At 32.1% G+C, this 20496-nt stretch overlaps 1 protein-coding gene across 2 annotated transcripts in view; it reads right to left on the reverse strand.

Moving 5' to 3' along the window:
- The window catches only part of LOC114326709 (protein-tyrosine sulfotransferase), a 921489-nt gene that overhangs the window by 166832 nt on the left and 734161 nt on the right, over positions 1 to 20496 (reverse strand). For both annotated transcript variants that reach the window (XM_050648297.1, XM_050648296.1), the window contains one exon: positions 565 to 772. In XM_050648297.1, coding sequence (XP_050504254.1) covers positions 565 to 772 — 208 coding nt within the window. The remainder of the gene's footprint in view (positions 1 to 564; positions 773 to 20496) is intronic.

The following is a 20496-nucleotide window of genomic DNA, read 5'->3' on the forward strand; positions in this document are numbered from 1 at the left end:
CTGCAAGACCAAGACCAAGACAGCAAGACCAACACCAGTCTCGCTCATCACTAATAGAGAATTGAACACCCTTTCAAATGAGCTACCACTCGACCCCTATTCCTATTAAAAAAATCATCGGTTACGTCATCACACCCAGATGGATGACGTCACTAGTATGAAATATATATGAGAAAATTGTAATTTAAAAATAAAAATCAACCTGTTTCGGCAATCCCTAAAATCTAATAACTACTGCCAAATATCGAGGTGGACTCTTTTATTTGGCCCACCCTGTATATCCGTTTAAACTTGAGTAATATCCTCAAGTTTTTTCTGTAAAACTTACCTAAAATACATTTAATAACAAGCCTAAATAATAATAAATGTTTAAAAAATATTCTTTTTTTGAAGTAAATAAATTCAAATTTTCAATAAAATCTCGTTTTTCACTGGTATACGAAAAACTTTTCTGTTTACCCTCGTATACCAAATAAACATCATTAGAGATAATTGATATACTGTGATATAAAAAGTGGTTAAGTGTAGTTACGAATTTTTAAAATTCGCATAATTTGATCTTACCTTTATGGTCAACGGATCCTTATTACACAATCTCGGAGCGGGTTCTCCATGTTTGGCAATAATTTCCAGAGTAAAGGCTGCTATGGCCGAATCTAGAACGTTTTTTGTGATGCCGGCTTGTTCAAGTCGCACAGACTCCTTCTCGGATTTCAGCCAATGGAATCGCATTTGGAGCAGTCTCGGAATAACTCGCGTTTCTTGACCACATCTGCAAAAAAGACAAATTTACATGTAGGAAATGGCTGGCGTGACAGTTAATTTTAGAGAGCATTGAACATTTAGCACAGCTGCTTTGGAATACCATATCGTCCAATTAGAATTTGTTGCCGCCTACAAGAAATTCCATTATACGGGCACATCTACAGTTGTTCCGTTGAATCTTTGCACAAACGTAATCATTCATTTGCAAACAAGATTTATTAAAACATTAAGTGAAACGTAAATCGGCATGTACTGTCAATGTAATTATTATGGTAGGGGAGCAAAGTATGCTAAATGTGCAGTCACTCGAGCGCTGTGGGGACCTATTGGGTTGTAATTATTAGGTTCTAAAACCAAAAAAAATTAAGTAAAATTTTCCATTTTAGTGGGGACTTACCCATAGGCGCCCATACACACGGGCAGGGGGGGCGTGCCCCCCTAGCTTTTCGGGAAAGAACAAAAATTAAATTTATATTACATAAACGTATTTTTGTCAAAAAATTATTGGATAATTTTGAGAGATAAATTGGAAACAACATATTTATTAATAAAAAAATTCACATATTGGGTAATTAATAGCTTAATAGAAAATCTGTGTGTCTGCGACAGCGGTCTATATGGAATGTGCATAATACACATTTCGCACAGTCACGGTATGCTATTAACGAAAACATTGAAAGAGATTAGAAACGTGGGAACATAATATATACTGTAATCGACACCCAAAATTACAAATTAAATGAATCATTTATAATACTACAAATCATATCAGCAAGAAATCGGATCTCTGACCGATAATCACTAATGAGCCATTTGTCTTTAGAACTGGCACTATAAAGATAAAGTTTATAAAAAGTTTATATTAAGTTTTGTGTACACCGAATAGAACCATCTTCATAAGCAGAAATAAATTCATATTGAAAAATAATTTTTAAAATTGATTGAACATAGTCAAATTTTAGTTTGAAAAAGTATTTTTTTAGTAAGTAGATTATTTTAAAGTGTACATTATGATGAACAGAACAATTTTATTTAAATGAAAAACAGGTGATCTTTCATGACGAATGAGTGTTATATACAGGGTGTCCCAAAAGTAGCGGAAAGGTCGAATAGTTCGCGAAATGAACATCGGATCGAAAAGCTGAAAAATATGTGTTAAATATTTCTCAAAAATCTATGCGATGACACTAAACAAGTCCACCACTTCAACCCCTGGGTGTGGAGCGGGGGTAACTTTAAAATCTTAAATGGAACCCCTAATTTTTGTTGCAGATTTGGATTTTCCTTGTAAAAATAAGCAAATGTTATTCGAGTCATTTTGCGAATTGTGGATAGATAGCGCTATAATCGGAAAAAAGATATATCATGATACCACAGCAAAATTATATAAATTATATAAATCTATCAACGATTCTAAAAATGTTTGGAATATATGTGACTTATTTTTCATAAGGATTCTAAATCTGCAAAAATAAAGGGGGCTCCTTTTTAAGATTTTAAAGTAAAAACTTGGTTCGACACATACTCATGGTTAGTCTACTCGCCAAAGTTGAAGGCAGGGCTTTGCAAGCATTGTATTCTTTTCAAACGGGTTTTAAAGAGAGGCGCAACTTTTGTTGTACCCATGACATTTCCATTTAAAAACTTGGTTTAGTATTTAAATGTATGAATAATTTCTCACAACAGGGTTCAAACTAGGTTTTTTAGGTGGTCTAAACTACAGTAGACTCCCTCTATAACGAGAACTGAAATGGTGGACTAGTTATCTCGTTATAAGCGGATCTCGTTATAACAAACAACAATAATATTATGCCTTGTTTTGATGCCTCTTACGTAGTTTATTAGGTGTCGATTGTCAACCTGAACAGTAAACAATGAGACTTCGCCGTCATAAATTGTAAATTTCCTATAGTATTCAATATCGGTCGATAAACAGGCAGAAGTTTATTACAGGTGGCCGAGGTTATTACAGCACTGGCCTCGATAATAAGACAGATGTTGGGCATTTCTATGTACAGGCAGTTGGGGCATTTATTTATTTATGACCATTACAACGCTAAAAACAGGTAAAGACACGTATTATTCGATTTCAATTTTCCTCGTTGTAACCAAATATGACTCGTTATAGAGCGTTATGGTTCAATAGGAATTTCATGGGACACCTAATGTACCTCGTTATAAGCGAAACCTCGTTATATCCGTGTTCGTTATAGAGAGAGTATACTGTATATATTGTCATCCGAAAGATACAAAATGTAATGTGTAACATCTTCAAGTTTGGCCCCCCCTTAAATATTTTTATATGGGCGCCCTTGGACTTACCATTTTTTAATTTAATTTTCCATTTCCAACAATCGATTTTTCCGATTATAGCGCCATCTATCCATAATTTGAAAAACTGTTTCGAATAAAAGTTGCTTATTTTTACATAAAGCATCCAAAGTGGGGGTCGTGTTTGGTACCATTCGATAGATTTTTAAAAAATATAGAATAAGTGTATTTTGCAGTTTTTCGATTTGATGTTTAAATATCGCGGCATTTGTATTTAAAATTTTAAATTTACCCCCCACCCCTCTCCGTGGGGGATCATGTTTGGTATAATTCGATAGATTTTTGAAAAATATTTAACACGTAGTTTTTAGTTTTTCGATTTGACGTTCATTTCGCGAAATATTCGCCTTTTTTGTAAACTTTTTGGCTCGCCCATTTCCTTACGCCCCGCTCAAATCGTCAGATTTTTGAAATATACACTCTTTTGCATGTACATACTTACCTACATAAGTCTTGACTTTATAGTCAAAGTTGGCCTAAGATGGTTGATTGAGGTTTTGGTAGGGTTTCACCATGTTCCCATAGGCGATATCTTTTAACATCGGCGTTTAGCCTGTTTAATATTATTTTTAAATAATGTAAATTGAATTTTAAATTCAACCATTGTTTGGTTCTGGGGCTATTTAGCAAGTATTCACATTCACTGATGATGGACCGATAGGTCTGAAAACGTTCTGAATTGGACATATTTTATTCAATCCATTGGGATTTTTTAAGTTTTAATAATTATTTAATATTTAATATTTAATATTTTAATAATTTTTTAATCACAACCATTGTTTGGTTCTGGGGCTATTTTGCAAGTATTCAAGTAAGTAATCATAACCACATTTTTAACTTTCAGAATTTCAACCATCTTTTCAATTTTAATAGTGGGATTACTAATTTGTTTTTAGATTCACTGATGATGGACCGATAGGTTTGAAAACGTTCTGATGAACTCATTTTATTGAATCCATTGGGATTCTAAAAAAAATTTTTAGTAAATATACCTTTTACATAGAAGTGGTTTTTACTTCATGTTCCAGTTTGTTTAACTATAAGGTATACAGCCAATCCAGGGAACTACCCCTTTTTAGTTAATACTTTTTGACTTATTCGTGGTTGAAAATTGGTTATTTTCATTGAAAAATGATACCCTTTCGGACGGATTTTTGCGAATAGCTTAAAAACTATGCATCTAACAAAAAAACTATATAAAATATTTTTGTGGCTCATAAAAAAACAAAGAGATTCATTCCTTCATAAATCTTCTAGTTATAATACAAAAAGGGGTATGGTAGGTGAGAAGAGTTTGTTTTTTGGTGCATGCTCAAATCGGTGCATTCAACTTGAAATAAGAGAGAAACGGTTTATTTTAGGTGTATAATGGTACTAATAACTTTGGTAGTGCTTAAAAAGGCCTTTAAAATGAGCAGTATTAAATGTCAATTACATTCAAACTAAGCGAGATATGCTGCAAAAAAATTGATGACTAATGTATTTTAAGAAGAAATGAGAAGTATATTTAACCCCTCATCCATTAGAATTTAAATACATCATTTTCCTTTTAAAGTGCTTTTATTATAGTGTTGTTTCTATGTTCAAGAAGTTGGACTGGTTTAAAATAAAGGATTTTTGAAAAAATAAGATCAAATTGTAGAGCGCATTTTTAAATTTCCTTAAAGATCTTCCTTTTTCTTCATGTGACTCGAAAATGATAAGAGATACAAAAAAAGATAAAACACAAAAATGTAGAGTTTTTTAGGTAAAAATTTCGTTTTTATTTTTCATTACTGTATCTGTTATCATTTTCAAGTTACATGAAGAAAAAGGAGGAATTTTAAGAAAATTTCAAAATGCGCTCTTTAATTTGATCTTATTTTTTTCAAAAACCATTAATTTTAAACTCGTCCAACTTTTTGAACATAAAAATAACACTATAATAAAAGGTATTGTAGACGGAAAATGATGCATTTACATTCTGGTGGATGGGGGTTTAAATTACTTCTCATTTTATCTTAAAATACATTAGTTATCAATTTTGTTTGCAAGATATCTCGCTTAGTTTGAATGTTATTTACCTTTAATATTGCTCATTTTAAAGGTCTTTTCGAGCACTACAAAAAGTATTGGTAGCATTATACACATAAAATCGACCGTTTCTCTGTTATTTCAAGTTGAATACACCAATTTGAGCATGTAGCAAAAAAACGAACTTTTTTACCTACCATATCTCTTTTTTATTATAACTAGAAGATTTGTGAAGGCAAGTGTGTCTTTGTTTTTTTATAACCTACAAAAATGTTTTATACAGTTTTTTCAGTTAGATGCATATTTTGTAAGGTATTGGAAAAAAACCGTTTGAAAAGGTGTTATGTTCCAATGAAAATGGCCAATTTTCAACCACGAATAACTCAAAAAGTATTGAGTTTTCACAAAAAATTATAGAACAGTTTTTGCTTAGAATTAGGTTCTCTAGCGAACTCAGTGGTTATCTTAGCAAAAAAATTTCCACCCCTAAGATAAAAGCACACATCGGCATAGGGTAGACTTTGAATTATGAGATAAGTAGAGGCTAGGCCCAAAATTTCATTAAAATCCATGCAGTAGGATAGAATTCTGAGGTAATATCCTATTCTTGCTCCCATTGACTGGCGTATTAGTAGTTCTAACAATTATGTTTGAAAATAAAAATTTCAATGAAATGTACAAACAAAGACTAAAAGTTTAAATAAAATGAAAAACCATTTGTAAACACAACAAATGCGCCAATGTCACTGAAAATGATAAACGTCAAAATTCTTACTAAATAATATATCAAAGACATGCCGTATTGCTTATCGTTATTTAACTTATTGTGGTTTCTATGGACACGGACAGGCAGCTTAATTTTGTGATACTAGTTTCTGTGAGTAAAAAAGAGACCTAGTATAAAAAGTAATTCGTGAATAATTTCATGCTTGTGTAAAGATCCGCTGGAACAACTGTAAGTAACTATAAACTCTGTCTGCTGATGATATTTAAATACAAACATATCAAGAATTATAGAAATTGGTAGCAGTTTAAACAATTGCCCTACATTTACGATACAATACAATTTCATATAATAATTGATATTCAGAACTTTTTTACATCTTTTATACAGGGTGTTAGTCAATAAGTGCGACCAACTTTAGGGGCGATTCTGCATGAAAAAAATAATGAATATATAGAGTGCGCCAAAGAAAACAATCCACCTCGATATTTGGCAGTATTTATTAGATTTTAAATGGAATAAATGGGAAAGATAAGGCACTTTTAAATTGGATAAGGGAATTAAACAAGGAGATGGACTAAGCCCCCTCTTGTTTATAATAGTCATGGATACTTTAATAAAAAATGCCAAAGATCAAACAAGAAACCTTCAATACATAGTAGGATATAAAAACTTAAATGCAATATAGATCAACTCCCTTCTATACGCTGATAATATTGTTTTAATCACAGACAGTTGAGAAAATGCAGAAACTAGTAGATATTTGGCAAAAAGAATACAGAATTTAAAAATGGAAATGAATCTCAACAAAACAAAACTTATGATAATAATGAAGATGAGAAAAAAAAGGAATACTAATATAATAGTAAGGGATCAAGTAATAGAACACGTATCTACTTTTGAATATTTGGGAAATATAATAACAGATGATAGGAAAACGGACTTGGCAATAAGTAATAAACTGAAGAAGGCAACTAACGTGTATTACTCTTTAAATAATACAATTTTTGGAAAGTCAGAAATAAACAACAAAACTAAACTAAGAGTATATAACAGCATAGTAAATCCGATAATGACGTATGGGGCGGAAACATGGATTGTGCAAAAGAAACATGAATCCAATGATAAACGCGACCGAGATGAAATACATGAGAAGAATAGCTGGAGTTACGAAGTTTGATAGATTCAGAAATGAAGATATAAGAAGAGAGCTGGAACAAGAACCGATAATGAGGAAGATCGAAAACAAACAATTAAGCTGGTTTGGACACATACAACGAATGGAGCAAAAGAGACTTACAAAGAAGGTACATGAAGCCAAAATGGGAAACAAAAGAAAAAAGGGAAGGCCGAGGAAGACGTCGATGGACCAGATCCAGGATATAGATGAAAGGAGACACATGAGTATGAGGGATATGAAGAACCTGACCACCAATAGAAGCGCTTGAAAGAAATGGATAAAAGGCGGAACCCGACATCCGACGCCCTGAAGGACACTAAGGATTATGAGAAAGAGAAAATCACGAAACAGGTCGATTTTTGATCTAAGGAGGACACATTTTTACGGTACATATATTTGTCATTTGTCAACCCCCTCCCTTCCACTTCCCCCACCCCTTATTTTTAAATAGGGAATAGAGGTGCGCTAGCTCATTTAAAAGGTTATTCAATTCTCTATTCAGTAATATAAACATTAACATAATTAATTATACAAGGTGTCCAAGAAAAAATATTTTAATTAAATTAATTGACACAAAAAGAAGAATGTATGTAATTTATTTAATTCAAAATACATTCTACTGCTGTCACAAAACAGAAAAAATCAACTGTCAATGTCAATTAATTTAATTCAAAATAATTTTACTTGGACACCCTGTATAAATAATTATGTCAATGTTAATATTACTGAATAGAGAATTGAATAACCTTTCATGAGGTAGCACACGACCCCTATTCCCTATTTAAAAATAAGGGGTGGGGAAAATGGAAAGGAGGGGGTTGACAAATGACAGATGTATGTACCGTAAACATGTGTCCCTCTAAGATCTTCATTTCCTTAAAATCTAATAAATACTGCCAAATATCGAGGTGGACTGTTTTCTTTGGCCCACTCTGTATAAATTTATGTACGCAAACGCTTAATTTTCTAGATACAGGGTGTTGACTTTTTAACAAACTGACTATTGCTTTGAAACCGGTTGAGATATGCAAATAAAATTTTTGTGGGTTTTAAGAGTTGCTCGTTTTTGAGAGACAACAAAAAAAATACTACCCCACCGAGATATTTCACATTAAAAATTATACACTAATCACGAAAAGTATCGCATAATTTTTAAAACAGAAAAAAAAGTAGTTTTTAACTTTTAGCAGAATATAATAATACTACTCGTTTATTATCTCCTTGAGGTGTCTACAAACCCATAACATTTCAAAGTAGAAATGGGTTTTTACCGAAAAAAAAAAGTAAACAAAACGTTGAAAAGAGCTGCTTGATTTTTCAATGAGAAGGTGCATTCTTAAAAAAATGAGTAACTTAACGTCAGAACAAGTAGTAAAAATCTTGCCTTTAAAATTAGAGATGGACGATTGCAGTAATATGTTGCTGATGTTATGGGAATCTACCAACCCAGTGTTCCAAGGGATTTATGAAGGTATAAAGAAACTGGAGGTTGCACAAGAAGACCGTCCTTTCCAATACCGTTTTCTTAATTTAATTTAATTTAATAGTTGCCGAAATATTCTATTGGTTGAAAAGCCAAAAAATTGTTTATAATTTTAAAACATTCCTGAGACCGCTCAAATAGTCCAGTTTCAATTCTGTACAGTACGTTAGATACAAACAGTGCCTTTTTATACGAAAATCATATAGACAAGGCGAAAACGGTGGGTTCATTGGAAAAAATATTCCCATGAGATTTTTTTGCATATTCACATTCGTGACACATCACAGAATAAAGAAAGAAGTCGCCCACGCGAAAAGTGGTCCAATTTTTTTTGAACAATTTTTATTTGTTCAAATTGAAAAATCAATATTTTCGGCCCGGGGCCAATTTTTTTTAGGGTTTTTGGACCATTCTGGACAAAAAATATCTCTTATAATTTTTCTCTCAATTTGATCGTTTTCGAGTTATAAACAATTTAAAATTGAAAAAAACGAAAAATGGCGATTTTCAAGGCTTAATAACTCGGAGAAAAGTTATTATCATGAAAGTCAGAAAGTGACTAAATCAAAGTTTGAAGCCCCCCCCCCCCCTACAAGATCCTGAAGAAATTTTTGTCATTATTTTATTACCAAGCTGTTATTTTTACGTAATAATAATGAGCGCCATGCACATACTAGGTGGCCGTCAATTGTGAGTGCGACAGAGATACTATTCCGGCAGTCCAATCGTGCATCTTACTCGCACTCACATTTACAGCCGCGTCAATACGATCTTACCGCTCATTATTATTACTTAAAAATAATAGCTTAGTAATAAAATAATGACAAAAATTTGTTCAAGATCTTGTAGCAGGGGCTTTAAACTTTGATTTAGTCACTTTCTGACATTCATAATAATAACTTTTAAGCGATTTATTAAACCTTGAAAATCGCCATTTTTCGTTTTTTTTTTTCAATTTTAAATTGCTTATAACTCGAAAACGATCAACTTTAGAGAAAAACTATAAGAAATCTTTTTTGTCCAGAATGGTCCAAAAAATCTAAAATAAATTTATCCGGGACAAAAATATTGGTTTTTACAATTTGAACAAAAAAAAATGTTCAAAAATATTTTTTTTTTGAAACGTTTATTCAGCAATCTGTTAGTTATAAAAATTCTAACAATAAGCGTCTTTGGGGTTTGAAATAAAAAAGAATTGACGTTAGAGAGGTCAGTCCAATGACTGGACCTCTAGTATGGAACAAACATGACATTCCGATAATATGCTATATACAAACATACATTTTACATTTACAAACAATACATATATCTAAAATATAAACACAATTACGGTGAGGTATAAAACTTATTTATAAATAAGGTCCAGTGGATTTTTACGTTTTAGTCTGTGAGTTTGTTGACTATTATCAAGCAAGTTTATTGCCAGGGCATTTAGATGGCTTTCTAGGCGTTTTATGTACCGAACACTGCACTGAACTATCACTTCACTGATCGTAGGTACTTCTAGATCACAATAAATATCTTTGTTTAATACGAACCATGGGGCGTCTGTTATAGAGCGTAACACTTTGGATTATAATCTTTCCATTATGGATATGTTGGATTTTGCTGCTGTACTCCATAGCTGGATCCCATAGGTCCAGACCGGTTTGAGTATTGTATTGTATACCAACAGTTTGTTACGTATAGACAACTTCGATGTTCTGCCCAGTATCCAATAATGTTTACGAAATTTTAAATGTAACTGTTGGTGCTTTTTCCATATATGTGTTCTCCATGTCAAAGTTTTGTCCAGGTGCAAAAATATTTGGACCACTTTTTGCGTGGGCGACTTCTTAAACCTAAATCTAGGATGTCTCACGAATGCAAAAAAATCTCATGGGAATATTTTTTCCAACGAACCCGCCGTTTTCGCCTTGTCTAATAGTTATTCTGGTAAATCGTAATTATTTTATTATTATTATTTGTTATTAAACAACAAATTTAACATTTTTTAACAACATTTATTAATTATTAAACAACAATCAATTGTTGTTAAAGTTTTCGTTCAATTTCTACCGGCTTCTGAAAATATAATCTATACCAAAAAAGCTTTTATATCATGTAGTTATTGGTAAATAATTTCTTACCTAAAATTTTATTTGTAAATAAAAGACTGTCGGAAAAACCTGGATTTCCCGAGGAAAATTTTCGTCGAAGCAAATTGAAAAAAAAACATCTCTATGCAGAATTGAAAAATGGTGAATTTTTATTTAGGTGTTTTTAGTGTAAAGTTAAAATCTTCGGAGTTACAGAGCAATAAATGAAAAAATCACGATTTCAAAGCCGCTAATTTGTTTATAAAAAAATAGCGCACTATTAGCGGACTTTGCACACCTATATTACTAATATATTTTATGTAACCTTAAGATTCGATTCCAGCAATTAATTGCTGGTAAATAAATGTTCCTTGTTTTTTCCTAGTTTGCCCAGAGTAAATATGAAAAAGAGGCAAGCCTTTTTTTTTTGTCACCAATTCAGACTGTTGATTGGAAGAGTATAAGACTGTCCATGGTGCATCGCTTTGGTCTGAAGCCTGATTGAAATTGGTCGAAGGTATTATTTTGTTCAAGCTATCAAAGTAATACCAAAAAAGGAACATTAACGGGAATCTGCACATTCTACACGAATTGGAGAAGCGAATACATGAACAAAAAATGGATTTTTTTCTGAAAGCTTTTAGAAAAATAAATGATTTTTTTAATTGAAAATTATTTAAATGTTTTGTTAACGGGTTAATAATCAGCTATCATGGAATTCTCTCTTGTTAACGAATGTTTCTAACTATTGATCCAGAACTGTAGTAAACAATTTTGTCTCTTTTTGTCACTATAAGACAAACTATTTTGCTTTTAACAAATTTATGTTTAGGAACCTCTTATACTGTACGTAGTATAATAACATCCTCATCATAACAATTAATTTAAACTAAAATTAAAATAGAATTATGAATAATATTTTCGTATATAATATCATAAGAGAGAAAATTTTGTAGGCAATATTTTCGACTGGCATGAAACTTTGTTACTTGGCAATTTTCGCGAATTTTGTCAAAATTTCATAACAAACTTGAATAAAACCAGAATAAAATTTTGCCGGTAAATAATTTTCCCTCGAATGATATTCGACAAGACTATTTCACAAGACAATTAATGCTAATGCACTATATCAACGAAACATAATCTTTATTTATTTGTTAACAATATTAAATGTACAATTATTATAAGCTACCATAAACTTTTCTACCAAAACATGATTTTGTGTATTATTGACCTGTAGCATTTGGGAACTCGAAGGTCCAACTTCATTTATTGTTCTGAGATTTTCGATCAACTTCTGGTAGTGACTGGAATCCAGCTGAAGATATGGTTTTAGAGAGCTTGCATTTGAGTGGCCAGTTAATTTAATTAACCCCTGTTCAGAAACACCTTGCTTGAACAAGCCTGACACAGCTGAAGATCGATGAGAGTGGTTTGTTATTTTATGTTTTTTTGTGTCTATTCCGATTTTTTCAGCTGACATTTTTGTCCACTTAGATACGGTGTTGATTCCAAGTGTACAGTTTTTGAACCAAGATCCATCCTTCTAGTTGGGGTGAACGGTAAGAAAGAGTCTGTCTGAAAAAATCTTTGGTCCCCTTTTTCCATTAATTTCAAAAATAATGTAACTGGGCATAAATTTTCGTTTGATGAATTTCTTGCCAGCCATTTGCTGCTTGCCAAAGTTTTCAAACTGCCTTGATTTGTTTTGAAAAAAATGCTGTTTTATTTAATTCGGCCCGTAAATTCTCCCATAACATCAAATTCCTTCTGGAAAAAGTGAATCTTGCAGTTTACGGCCTCACTGTCTCTCCAAGCAAGTTCAAATGAGCAAAGGTGAAAAAACTTTTTTTGTGCTCCATCGGGGGTTACCTCGTCGTAGCTTTGGATGATTTTTAATAGTTCTTCGGTGGATAATACTTTTGAACTGAGTTTTCTTTTTCTTGAACACTTTGAAGCTGCCTCCGCTTGGTATCTCTGGCCAATCTTGCATATTTGAAAGATATATCAGTGGAAGGGTCGATTTTTATGCTGTACTCCGTAAAATATTTTTCTTGTACCATTTTTGTTGTAGTATTCCACATTGACTTTACAGACGACTCTTTATAGTCTTCGCCGTTGTCTTTTTTATGTTAAGGGCATAATCCTCGAGAATTTTTGCTAGTTCCGTCGTTCCGTTATGGTAATACAGCTGGTTCCTAAAAAAACTGATACGACTCTTAAAGCGTATTTTGTAGAAAATTGAGCAGTGTATTTTGAAGGATAAATACTTATTATTAACATACTGTCACTGTCACTGCCAAATCTTAAAATTTGTCAGATTATTTCATTCATAGGAGATTCTGACCAATAGAAAGCTACAGAAATCTAAATTAAATTGATAATTTTTGATAATTTCCCGTCGTCAAGTATATTACGTCAGATGCCCTTCGTTGCTACGAAAAAATACATTTAGTGACATTAATGACAATTAATGTTTTAAAAATTATAAAAGTGATGACTTTCAACCGTGAAATATTTATAACAACTGTGTGTTTAATTGTACTAATTTTGTACTTACATAAACAAGTTACAATAAAATTTTGGTTTTGAACATTTTTATTCATGAAATAATCGCAACAAATTGCACTCGATCTCTAAAATTAATATAGAATTTTAGAGCTCTTGTGCAATTACTACTGATAACTTATTCTGTTTAACCTCAAAAAATTGCTTCACATGCTAGCAAAGAACTAAAAGCAAGAATTGTAACGAAATTAGAAGATGGTTGGTCACTATCTGCCGTAAAGAACCATTTTAACGCAAGCAGAACAACCGTTTTTAATATTAATAAAAGGAGAGAACAAGAAACTTTTGAAAGAAAGCAAGATTCTGGAAGACCAAAAATATCTACCGCTCATGAAGATCGTACGCTTTTGGAGAGATTAGAAGAGAATCCTTTTGAAGATGCGAAAACTGCAAGAATCCAAAATTACCTTAATTTATGATTATTACAATTTATGAATTAATAACATATGTAATCAGTTGCTTGTTGTTTGTTTGTTTATTTTATTATTTGTCGGTCATAATAAATTTAATATAATGTGAAACCAATCAAATGGGACGAGTTGAGTTCACTCTCAAAATAAGAATATTGACTCCGTAAAAGGTAATGTTTGAATTCATAGGTCTGGATCCCGCGTATGAAAAAAAGTTGATTACTAGCAAGCTGAAAATTTGTGTTAATAGCTTAAGGGTGTCTAGTCGGACAAACATAGATATATGGGAACACTGGAACAGGGGAAGTTTTAATTGTGGAACAGGTTAAAAATTTGGAACGGTCAGATCTAGAGTTGCACAAGTTTGACTTGAATGTTTGAACTTGACTTGAGTTTGACTTAATTTCAAGTCAAACTCAAGTCAATCCTTCTGACAAATATTTCAAGTCAAGTCAAACTGGGCAATCGTACAGGTTTGAAAATTCAAAGTGTTTGTCAAACTAGTTTGAAAGAGTTTGAAAAATAATTTATTTAGTAGGAATACTTTTTTGACGAGATAGACATGTTAGTTGCCAATTAAGATAAGAAAATTAATAATACAATGAGTGCCATATACAAGTCAAAATTTTGAATGTGTTTTAATTTAAAACTTTTAAATGTAGATATTTATTTTTTTCGAATCCTGAGAAAACTAGTAAGTATTTTTGAAAAATTTAAACGCAGAATAAAAGATTACGTTATTACCGAGGGCCGAATGGAAAGTCTCTTATAATAAATAAAAAGTTTCTTTTGAATGAAATATTTGCAATTAATAATAACACTAAATTTTCCTTTTTATGTTCACCCCTGTAACATATTAAAAGAAACATTATAGAAGTTTTCAGGGATATTCGCCCCTCAGAAATAATGTAATCTTTCATGCTGCGTTTAATTTTTTTTTAATTCTTATTAGTTTTCTCAGGATTTGAAAAAAATTAATACATTTAAAACACATTGAACATTTTGATAAGCGACATGTTACGCCTATGTCCTTAAGGGTTACAATAAAATAAGACTATTTGGTTTTTCAATGGACAGCTCAAAATAAAATGATTTGGAATTTTTATGACTTTGTTTTATTAAAAAAGGCATTTATTTATCTTAGGGCCAGTTTGAAAAAACATGTGGTACCAAGCTGCTAGTTCACTCGAAAATATGTACCACAATACAAAAGTTAGTATTGTTGTATATTCATTGGTATTTATTTAAAATTCAAAACTAACCATAGGGTTATTAGAGCTGGATCCCGCGTACCAAAAAAAAAAGTTGATTAATAGCAAGCTGAAAATTTGTTAATAGCTTAACGGTGTCTAGTCGGACAAACTTTGATGTACGGGAACACTGGAACAGGGGAAGTTTTTTTTGTGGAACAGTTTAAAAATTTGGAACGTTAGATTAGGAAAACGTCCCATGTATTTTGTAGGACAGAACATCCCATTGATTTGTTATCCTTTCATTAAACTCTCATGCAAAAATCAGACTGCTATTACTAGCCAACATGATTCCTGTCATTTGACATGTTCTTGGTGTTCCACTCATTAAAATGCCCAGTTGGTGATAAACACCAGTCTGATTTTTGCATGAGAGTTTAATGAAATGGTAACAAATCAATTGGAAGTTCTGTCCGACAAAATACTTGGAATGTTTACGTAGTCTGACGTTCCAAATTTTTAACCTTTTCCACAATTAAAACTTCTTCTGTTCTAGTGTTCCCATACATCAAAGTTTGTTTGACTAGACACCGTTAAGCTATTAACAAATTTTCAGCTTGCTATTAATAAATTTTTCTTTACGCGGGTTCCAGGTCTAAATGGTTTTATATCTACAATTTAAATTTTTTTCGGATACAGGCTACAAGTGTTGGGTTTAAATTTAAAAAAAATTAATGTATAAAATATGCATTAAGCTTTCTTCATAATTATCCTAACTGGCGCGTTTATTGGGTTTTATTTGTCTGTCTGCGGTTTAAATATTGTATCAGCCAATACATTTCTATGTTTATTGAAATTTGTCAAAAAAATTTTTTTGGACCTTGTTGGGAGGGAGGGAATTTCACCTACCCCTCCCCCAACCCCCGTTGATACGCCACTGAACAAATAAAGACGTAGGCGGTCTCATTTAAAATTGAAAATAAACACGTTGCGTAATATTCAAACTTTTCAAACTGTTTGAAGATGTTTGAATTCAAGTCAAACCTAAAGATATCGAAATCAAGTCAAGTCAAACTTTTTTATACAAAAAGTTTGATTTTCAAGTCAAGTCAAGTTTGTTGAGTAAAATCAAACTAGTTTGACTTGATACATCTCTAGTCAGACCACGAAAACGGCACATGTATTTTGTCCGACAGAACAGACTTAAACTCTCCGAACAGAGATTAAACTCCCATGCAAAAATCAGACTGCTATTTATCACCAAACGGGCGTTTTAATGAGTGGAACATGTAGAATATGTCAAATGACAGGAATTATGACAGGTGATAAATAACAGTCTGATTTTTGCATGAGAGTTTAATTTCTGTTCGGAGAGTTTAAGTCTATTCTGTCGGACAAAATAAATGTGCCGTTTTCGTGGTCTGACCGTTCCAAATTTTTAACCTGTTCCACAATTAAAACTGCCCCTGTTCCAGTGTTCCCATATATCAAAGTTTATCCGATTAGATACCGTTAAGCTATTAACAAATTTTCAGCTTGCTATTAATCAACTTTTTTTTATACGCGGGATCCAGACCTATCACTCCCAGGCGATTGTAAGCCGTCATTAGTATAAGTAATTATTATACCTTAAAATATGGACACTGTTGACAAATCATTCGTTTAAAAGTATATTTCTTATTGGACGTTCTTGCAGATCTACGTCTAATTGGGATGATTTTTAAAAATGCAACTTTGTGATAATTCAAGTTTATTGTTATGTTCGTTAATATTTGGTCACTAGGTTTCATTGAGTACATACCTTGAAGTAAAGATGAAATTACTATAACGGTCCAGCTTGCTTTTTATATAACATAATTGATATTTTTTGTAAATTCAAAATTGGTAAGGCTATTGGTTATTTTGTAGTTATTTCAAATTATTATTGATAAAGTTTTTTCTCAATATCACTTTTCTATCGTACACTTTCACAACGGTATCTATACTTTGAAGTTGGATATACAGGGTAGCGAGAAAGTATGGAAACACAGAAATTTCTCGGAAACCGCTTGACCGATTTTTATAAATTTTGGTGGGTATTAAATTGTTGTCAAATCTTCCGTTTTTCTGGAAATCTAATAAACTTTCTTATTTTAAATGGAAAACCCTATATATTTTTTGCGTTTTGAAGTCCTTAATAAATACTGATTATTTTTTATATTATATTCCCTATACCTAAATGCCACAATTTCGGAGTTATTGCTCCATTTATTAAAAAAAAAAAATTTTAACAAATTATAAAAATCAATTTTATCGGCCCGGGTTGACATTATTTTAGGTTCTTTGGATCATTAGGAACAAAAAAGGTTTTGTGTAATTTTCTTCAAAATTTAATCGTTTCTGAGTTATAAACAATTTAAAACTGAAAAAACTCGAAAAATGACGATTTTCTAGGTTCAAAAACACATGTAAAAAATATTATTTTTGAAATTACGAAGTGCCTAAATTCAAGTTCAAACCTTATTGAATCAAATACCGATAAGTGATTTGGTCTTATTCTATTTTAAAATATTATTTTTTAGTTTTTAATGCCCGATCCCCCCGTCCTCTCGTATGAGCTTCATTAAAAATTAAAAAACAAAACAATATTTTAGAATAAAACATGCCAAAAGTTCTTATAGGGATATGATACAAGAATTACTTGTATAGTACTTTCTAATTTTAAAAATGATTTTTTTACTTGTGTTTTTGAACCTTGAGAATCATCATTTTTCGATGTTTTTCAGTTTTAAATTGTTTATAACTCGGAAATAATTAACTTTAGAGGAAAATTACAAAAGGCCTTTTTTGTTCCCAATGATACAAAGAACCTAAAGTAATATCTACTCGGGCTGAAAAAATTGATTTTTTATAATATGTTTAAATTTATTTTTTAATAAATGTAGCAATAATTTCGAAATTATGACAGTTAGGTATAGGGAGTGTAACATTAAAAATAATCAGTGTTTCTTAAGGACTTCAAAACGCAAAAAATATACAGGGTGTTCCATTTAAAATAAGAAAGTTCAGTAGATTTCCAGAAAAACGGGAGATCTGACAACAATGTAATTACCACTATATTATCGGCCGCCACATTAGTACATCCTTGCCCACCAAAATTTATAAAAATCGTACAAGCGGTTTCCAAGAAATTACCGTGTTTCCATACTTTCTCGCTACCCTGTATAATGAAAATCTCGAAGAACATAAATAAACTGTAAAATTTGGATGTGTATTGTAAACTAAAGCATTATAGCGAGAGTGGAAAGACTCAAATGTATTTTTTGTAAAAATTATATCTTTGTAAAGACGAAGAATTTTCAGCTCATATGTGAGGAGGAAATGTTGATGTTTCTTCAATATAAGTTTCATCTAAATAGTCACTAAACTTAACCACTCTTTCATCTTCTGGTTGAATTGCAACAATATCAATGGCAAAGCAATCCCCAACGTCCTCTGCTGTGAGAAATGGTAAACCAAATATATAAGTAAGATATTTAGTTATATCTGTTTCTGCACCGTTTTTAACTGATATTCGTGGGACAGTCCCAACTGTTGAATTTTTCTATACCAACTTTGACCCAGGTGAAACAGACAACCCTTAAGTTCAGTGTCTGAAAAAACTTATCGAATTGCTTTACGATGAAAGTACTATTTGACAACAATGTTTAAATTTTAGAAAAATAATATCCTTTAATCATCCTTTATTGTAAAATCGCTCGGGGTGAATTCGAATAGGATCGGGAGTGAACTCGACTAATAAAATAACTACCTGCTCAGGACGGGAGTGAACTCAAAGGTGCCCAATCAAATACACTGTTCAAAATGATCAAATCTTTCTCACCCGTAGGAACTCCGAAAATTGGGCCCAAATAGAGCTTCTGGACCTCTGCGTGTTCAATTGGACATTTTCCGAAACCAATTTTTTGATTTCTTCACCTGACTGGCATCCAAATCTTGATTTTTCGTCTGGATTCATTATATCTGTCCAAAATTGATTACGCCTCAATGACGTTTGTCAAACTTACAACAATAGAATTACCAGACACCTTCCTGACGGATCTGTCATAATTTTGTCCCCGCGTATGAAAAAAAAGTTGATTAATAGCAAGCTGAAAATTTGTGAATAGCTTAAGGGTATCTAGTCGGACAAACTTTGATATATAGGAACACTGGAACAGGGGAAGATTTAATTGTGGAACAGGTTAAAAATTTGGAACGTTCAGACCACGAAAACGGCACATGTATTTTGTCCGACAGAACAGACTTAAACTCTCCGAACAGAGATTAAACTCTCATGCAAAAATCAGACTGCTATTTATCACCAAATGGGCGTTTTAATGAGTGGAACATGTAGAATATGTCAAATGATCGGAATTATGACAGGTGATAAATAGCAGTCTGATTTTTGCATGAGAGTTTAATTTCTGTTCGGAGAGTTTAAGTCTATCCTGTCGGACACAATAAATGTGCCGTTTTCGTGGTATGACCGTTACAAATTTTTAACCTGTTCCACAATTAAAACTTCCCCTGTTGCAGTGTTCCCATATATCAAAGTTTGTCCGACTAGACACCCTTAAGCTATTAACAAATTTTCAGCGTGCTATCAATCAACTTTTTTTTTCATACGCGGGATCCAGACCTATCGGTTTTGTCAGTAGGAAATGTGGCGTTGCTATGACGTTTCATCAGTTAATAATGGTCTAGCAAAATAGTCGGTGTTATTGTTGAGGTAAATTCAGAAATGAACGGTATAGGGCTTTTTATCGAATGTCATTTGTTTCGAGCTTCTGTCATGTGTCGTCTAATATTAATATATCTACGTCATACGTTATTGGCATATACCAATGATACAAACCAAAGACGTATGACGTAGATATATTAATATTAGACGACACATGATAGAAGCTCGAAACAGATGACTGTGAATGAAAAGCCCTACTGGCAAATAATTAATAATTTTTTCTAAAAAGCCATCTAATTTTCAAAAGCCGTCTGTATGTAAAATTCTGTTAATTATACTACGTTAAATTAAATTCTCGAAAGTTCACTGATCCAAATATTCTATAAAATTTATAAAGTGTGCACGGCAAGGGCAAGAGATCAAATTTTCAAGCTAAGGTTTTAATAACTAATTCACTATTCCATTTTACGGTTGAATGAAACAACAAGAGAACACTCCATGCTCTCAGTGCTTTAAATGAACTCAAAGTTATTTAAGTCATAATTTTTCAAACTCCTTAGAAAATATTAACTGTTCTACTGAATAGAAACGTCCGCCGAGATCAAAATGAATATTATTCCCGGTATTAATTAGACTTGTCTTAAAGAGGAACGATCCACGATTTATGCCAGGAACTCCGGACCTTTCTGGATGAATTAAAATGAAATACGATATCTGTACTTAGGAGTTAATAAAGTTGGTTGAAAATTTGTATGCAGGAATTTAGATTTGTGAAAATTTTAGAATTGATATAGTGAAATAGGAGTCACCGTAAATATACAAATACAGGGTGACTGATTAGTGGGGTAACGCTCAGGAGATCCGTTATAGTAATAAACAGCAATAATAGTTATTTATGTACCAAGTCAGTAAAGTTACTCTTTATCGAACGAGTCTGATATTATGAGCAGAGCGAGTTAGTGAGCGAGGCGAATAACAGACGAGTTCGATAAAGAGTCTTTACTGACGTGGTGCATGCAAAATTTTATCGCCAATCATAAAAAACATTAAAA

Source organism: Diabrotica virgifera, chromosome 4 (genome assembly GCF_917563875.1).
Source record: "Diabrotica virgifera virgifera chromosome 4, PGI_DIABVI_V3a".
Taxonomy (NCBI): domain Eukaryota; kingdom Metazoa; phylum Arthropoda; class Insecta; order Coleoptera; family Chrysomelidae; genus Diabrotica; species Diabrotica virgifera.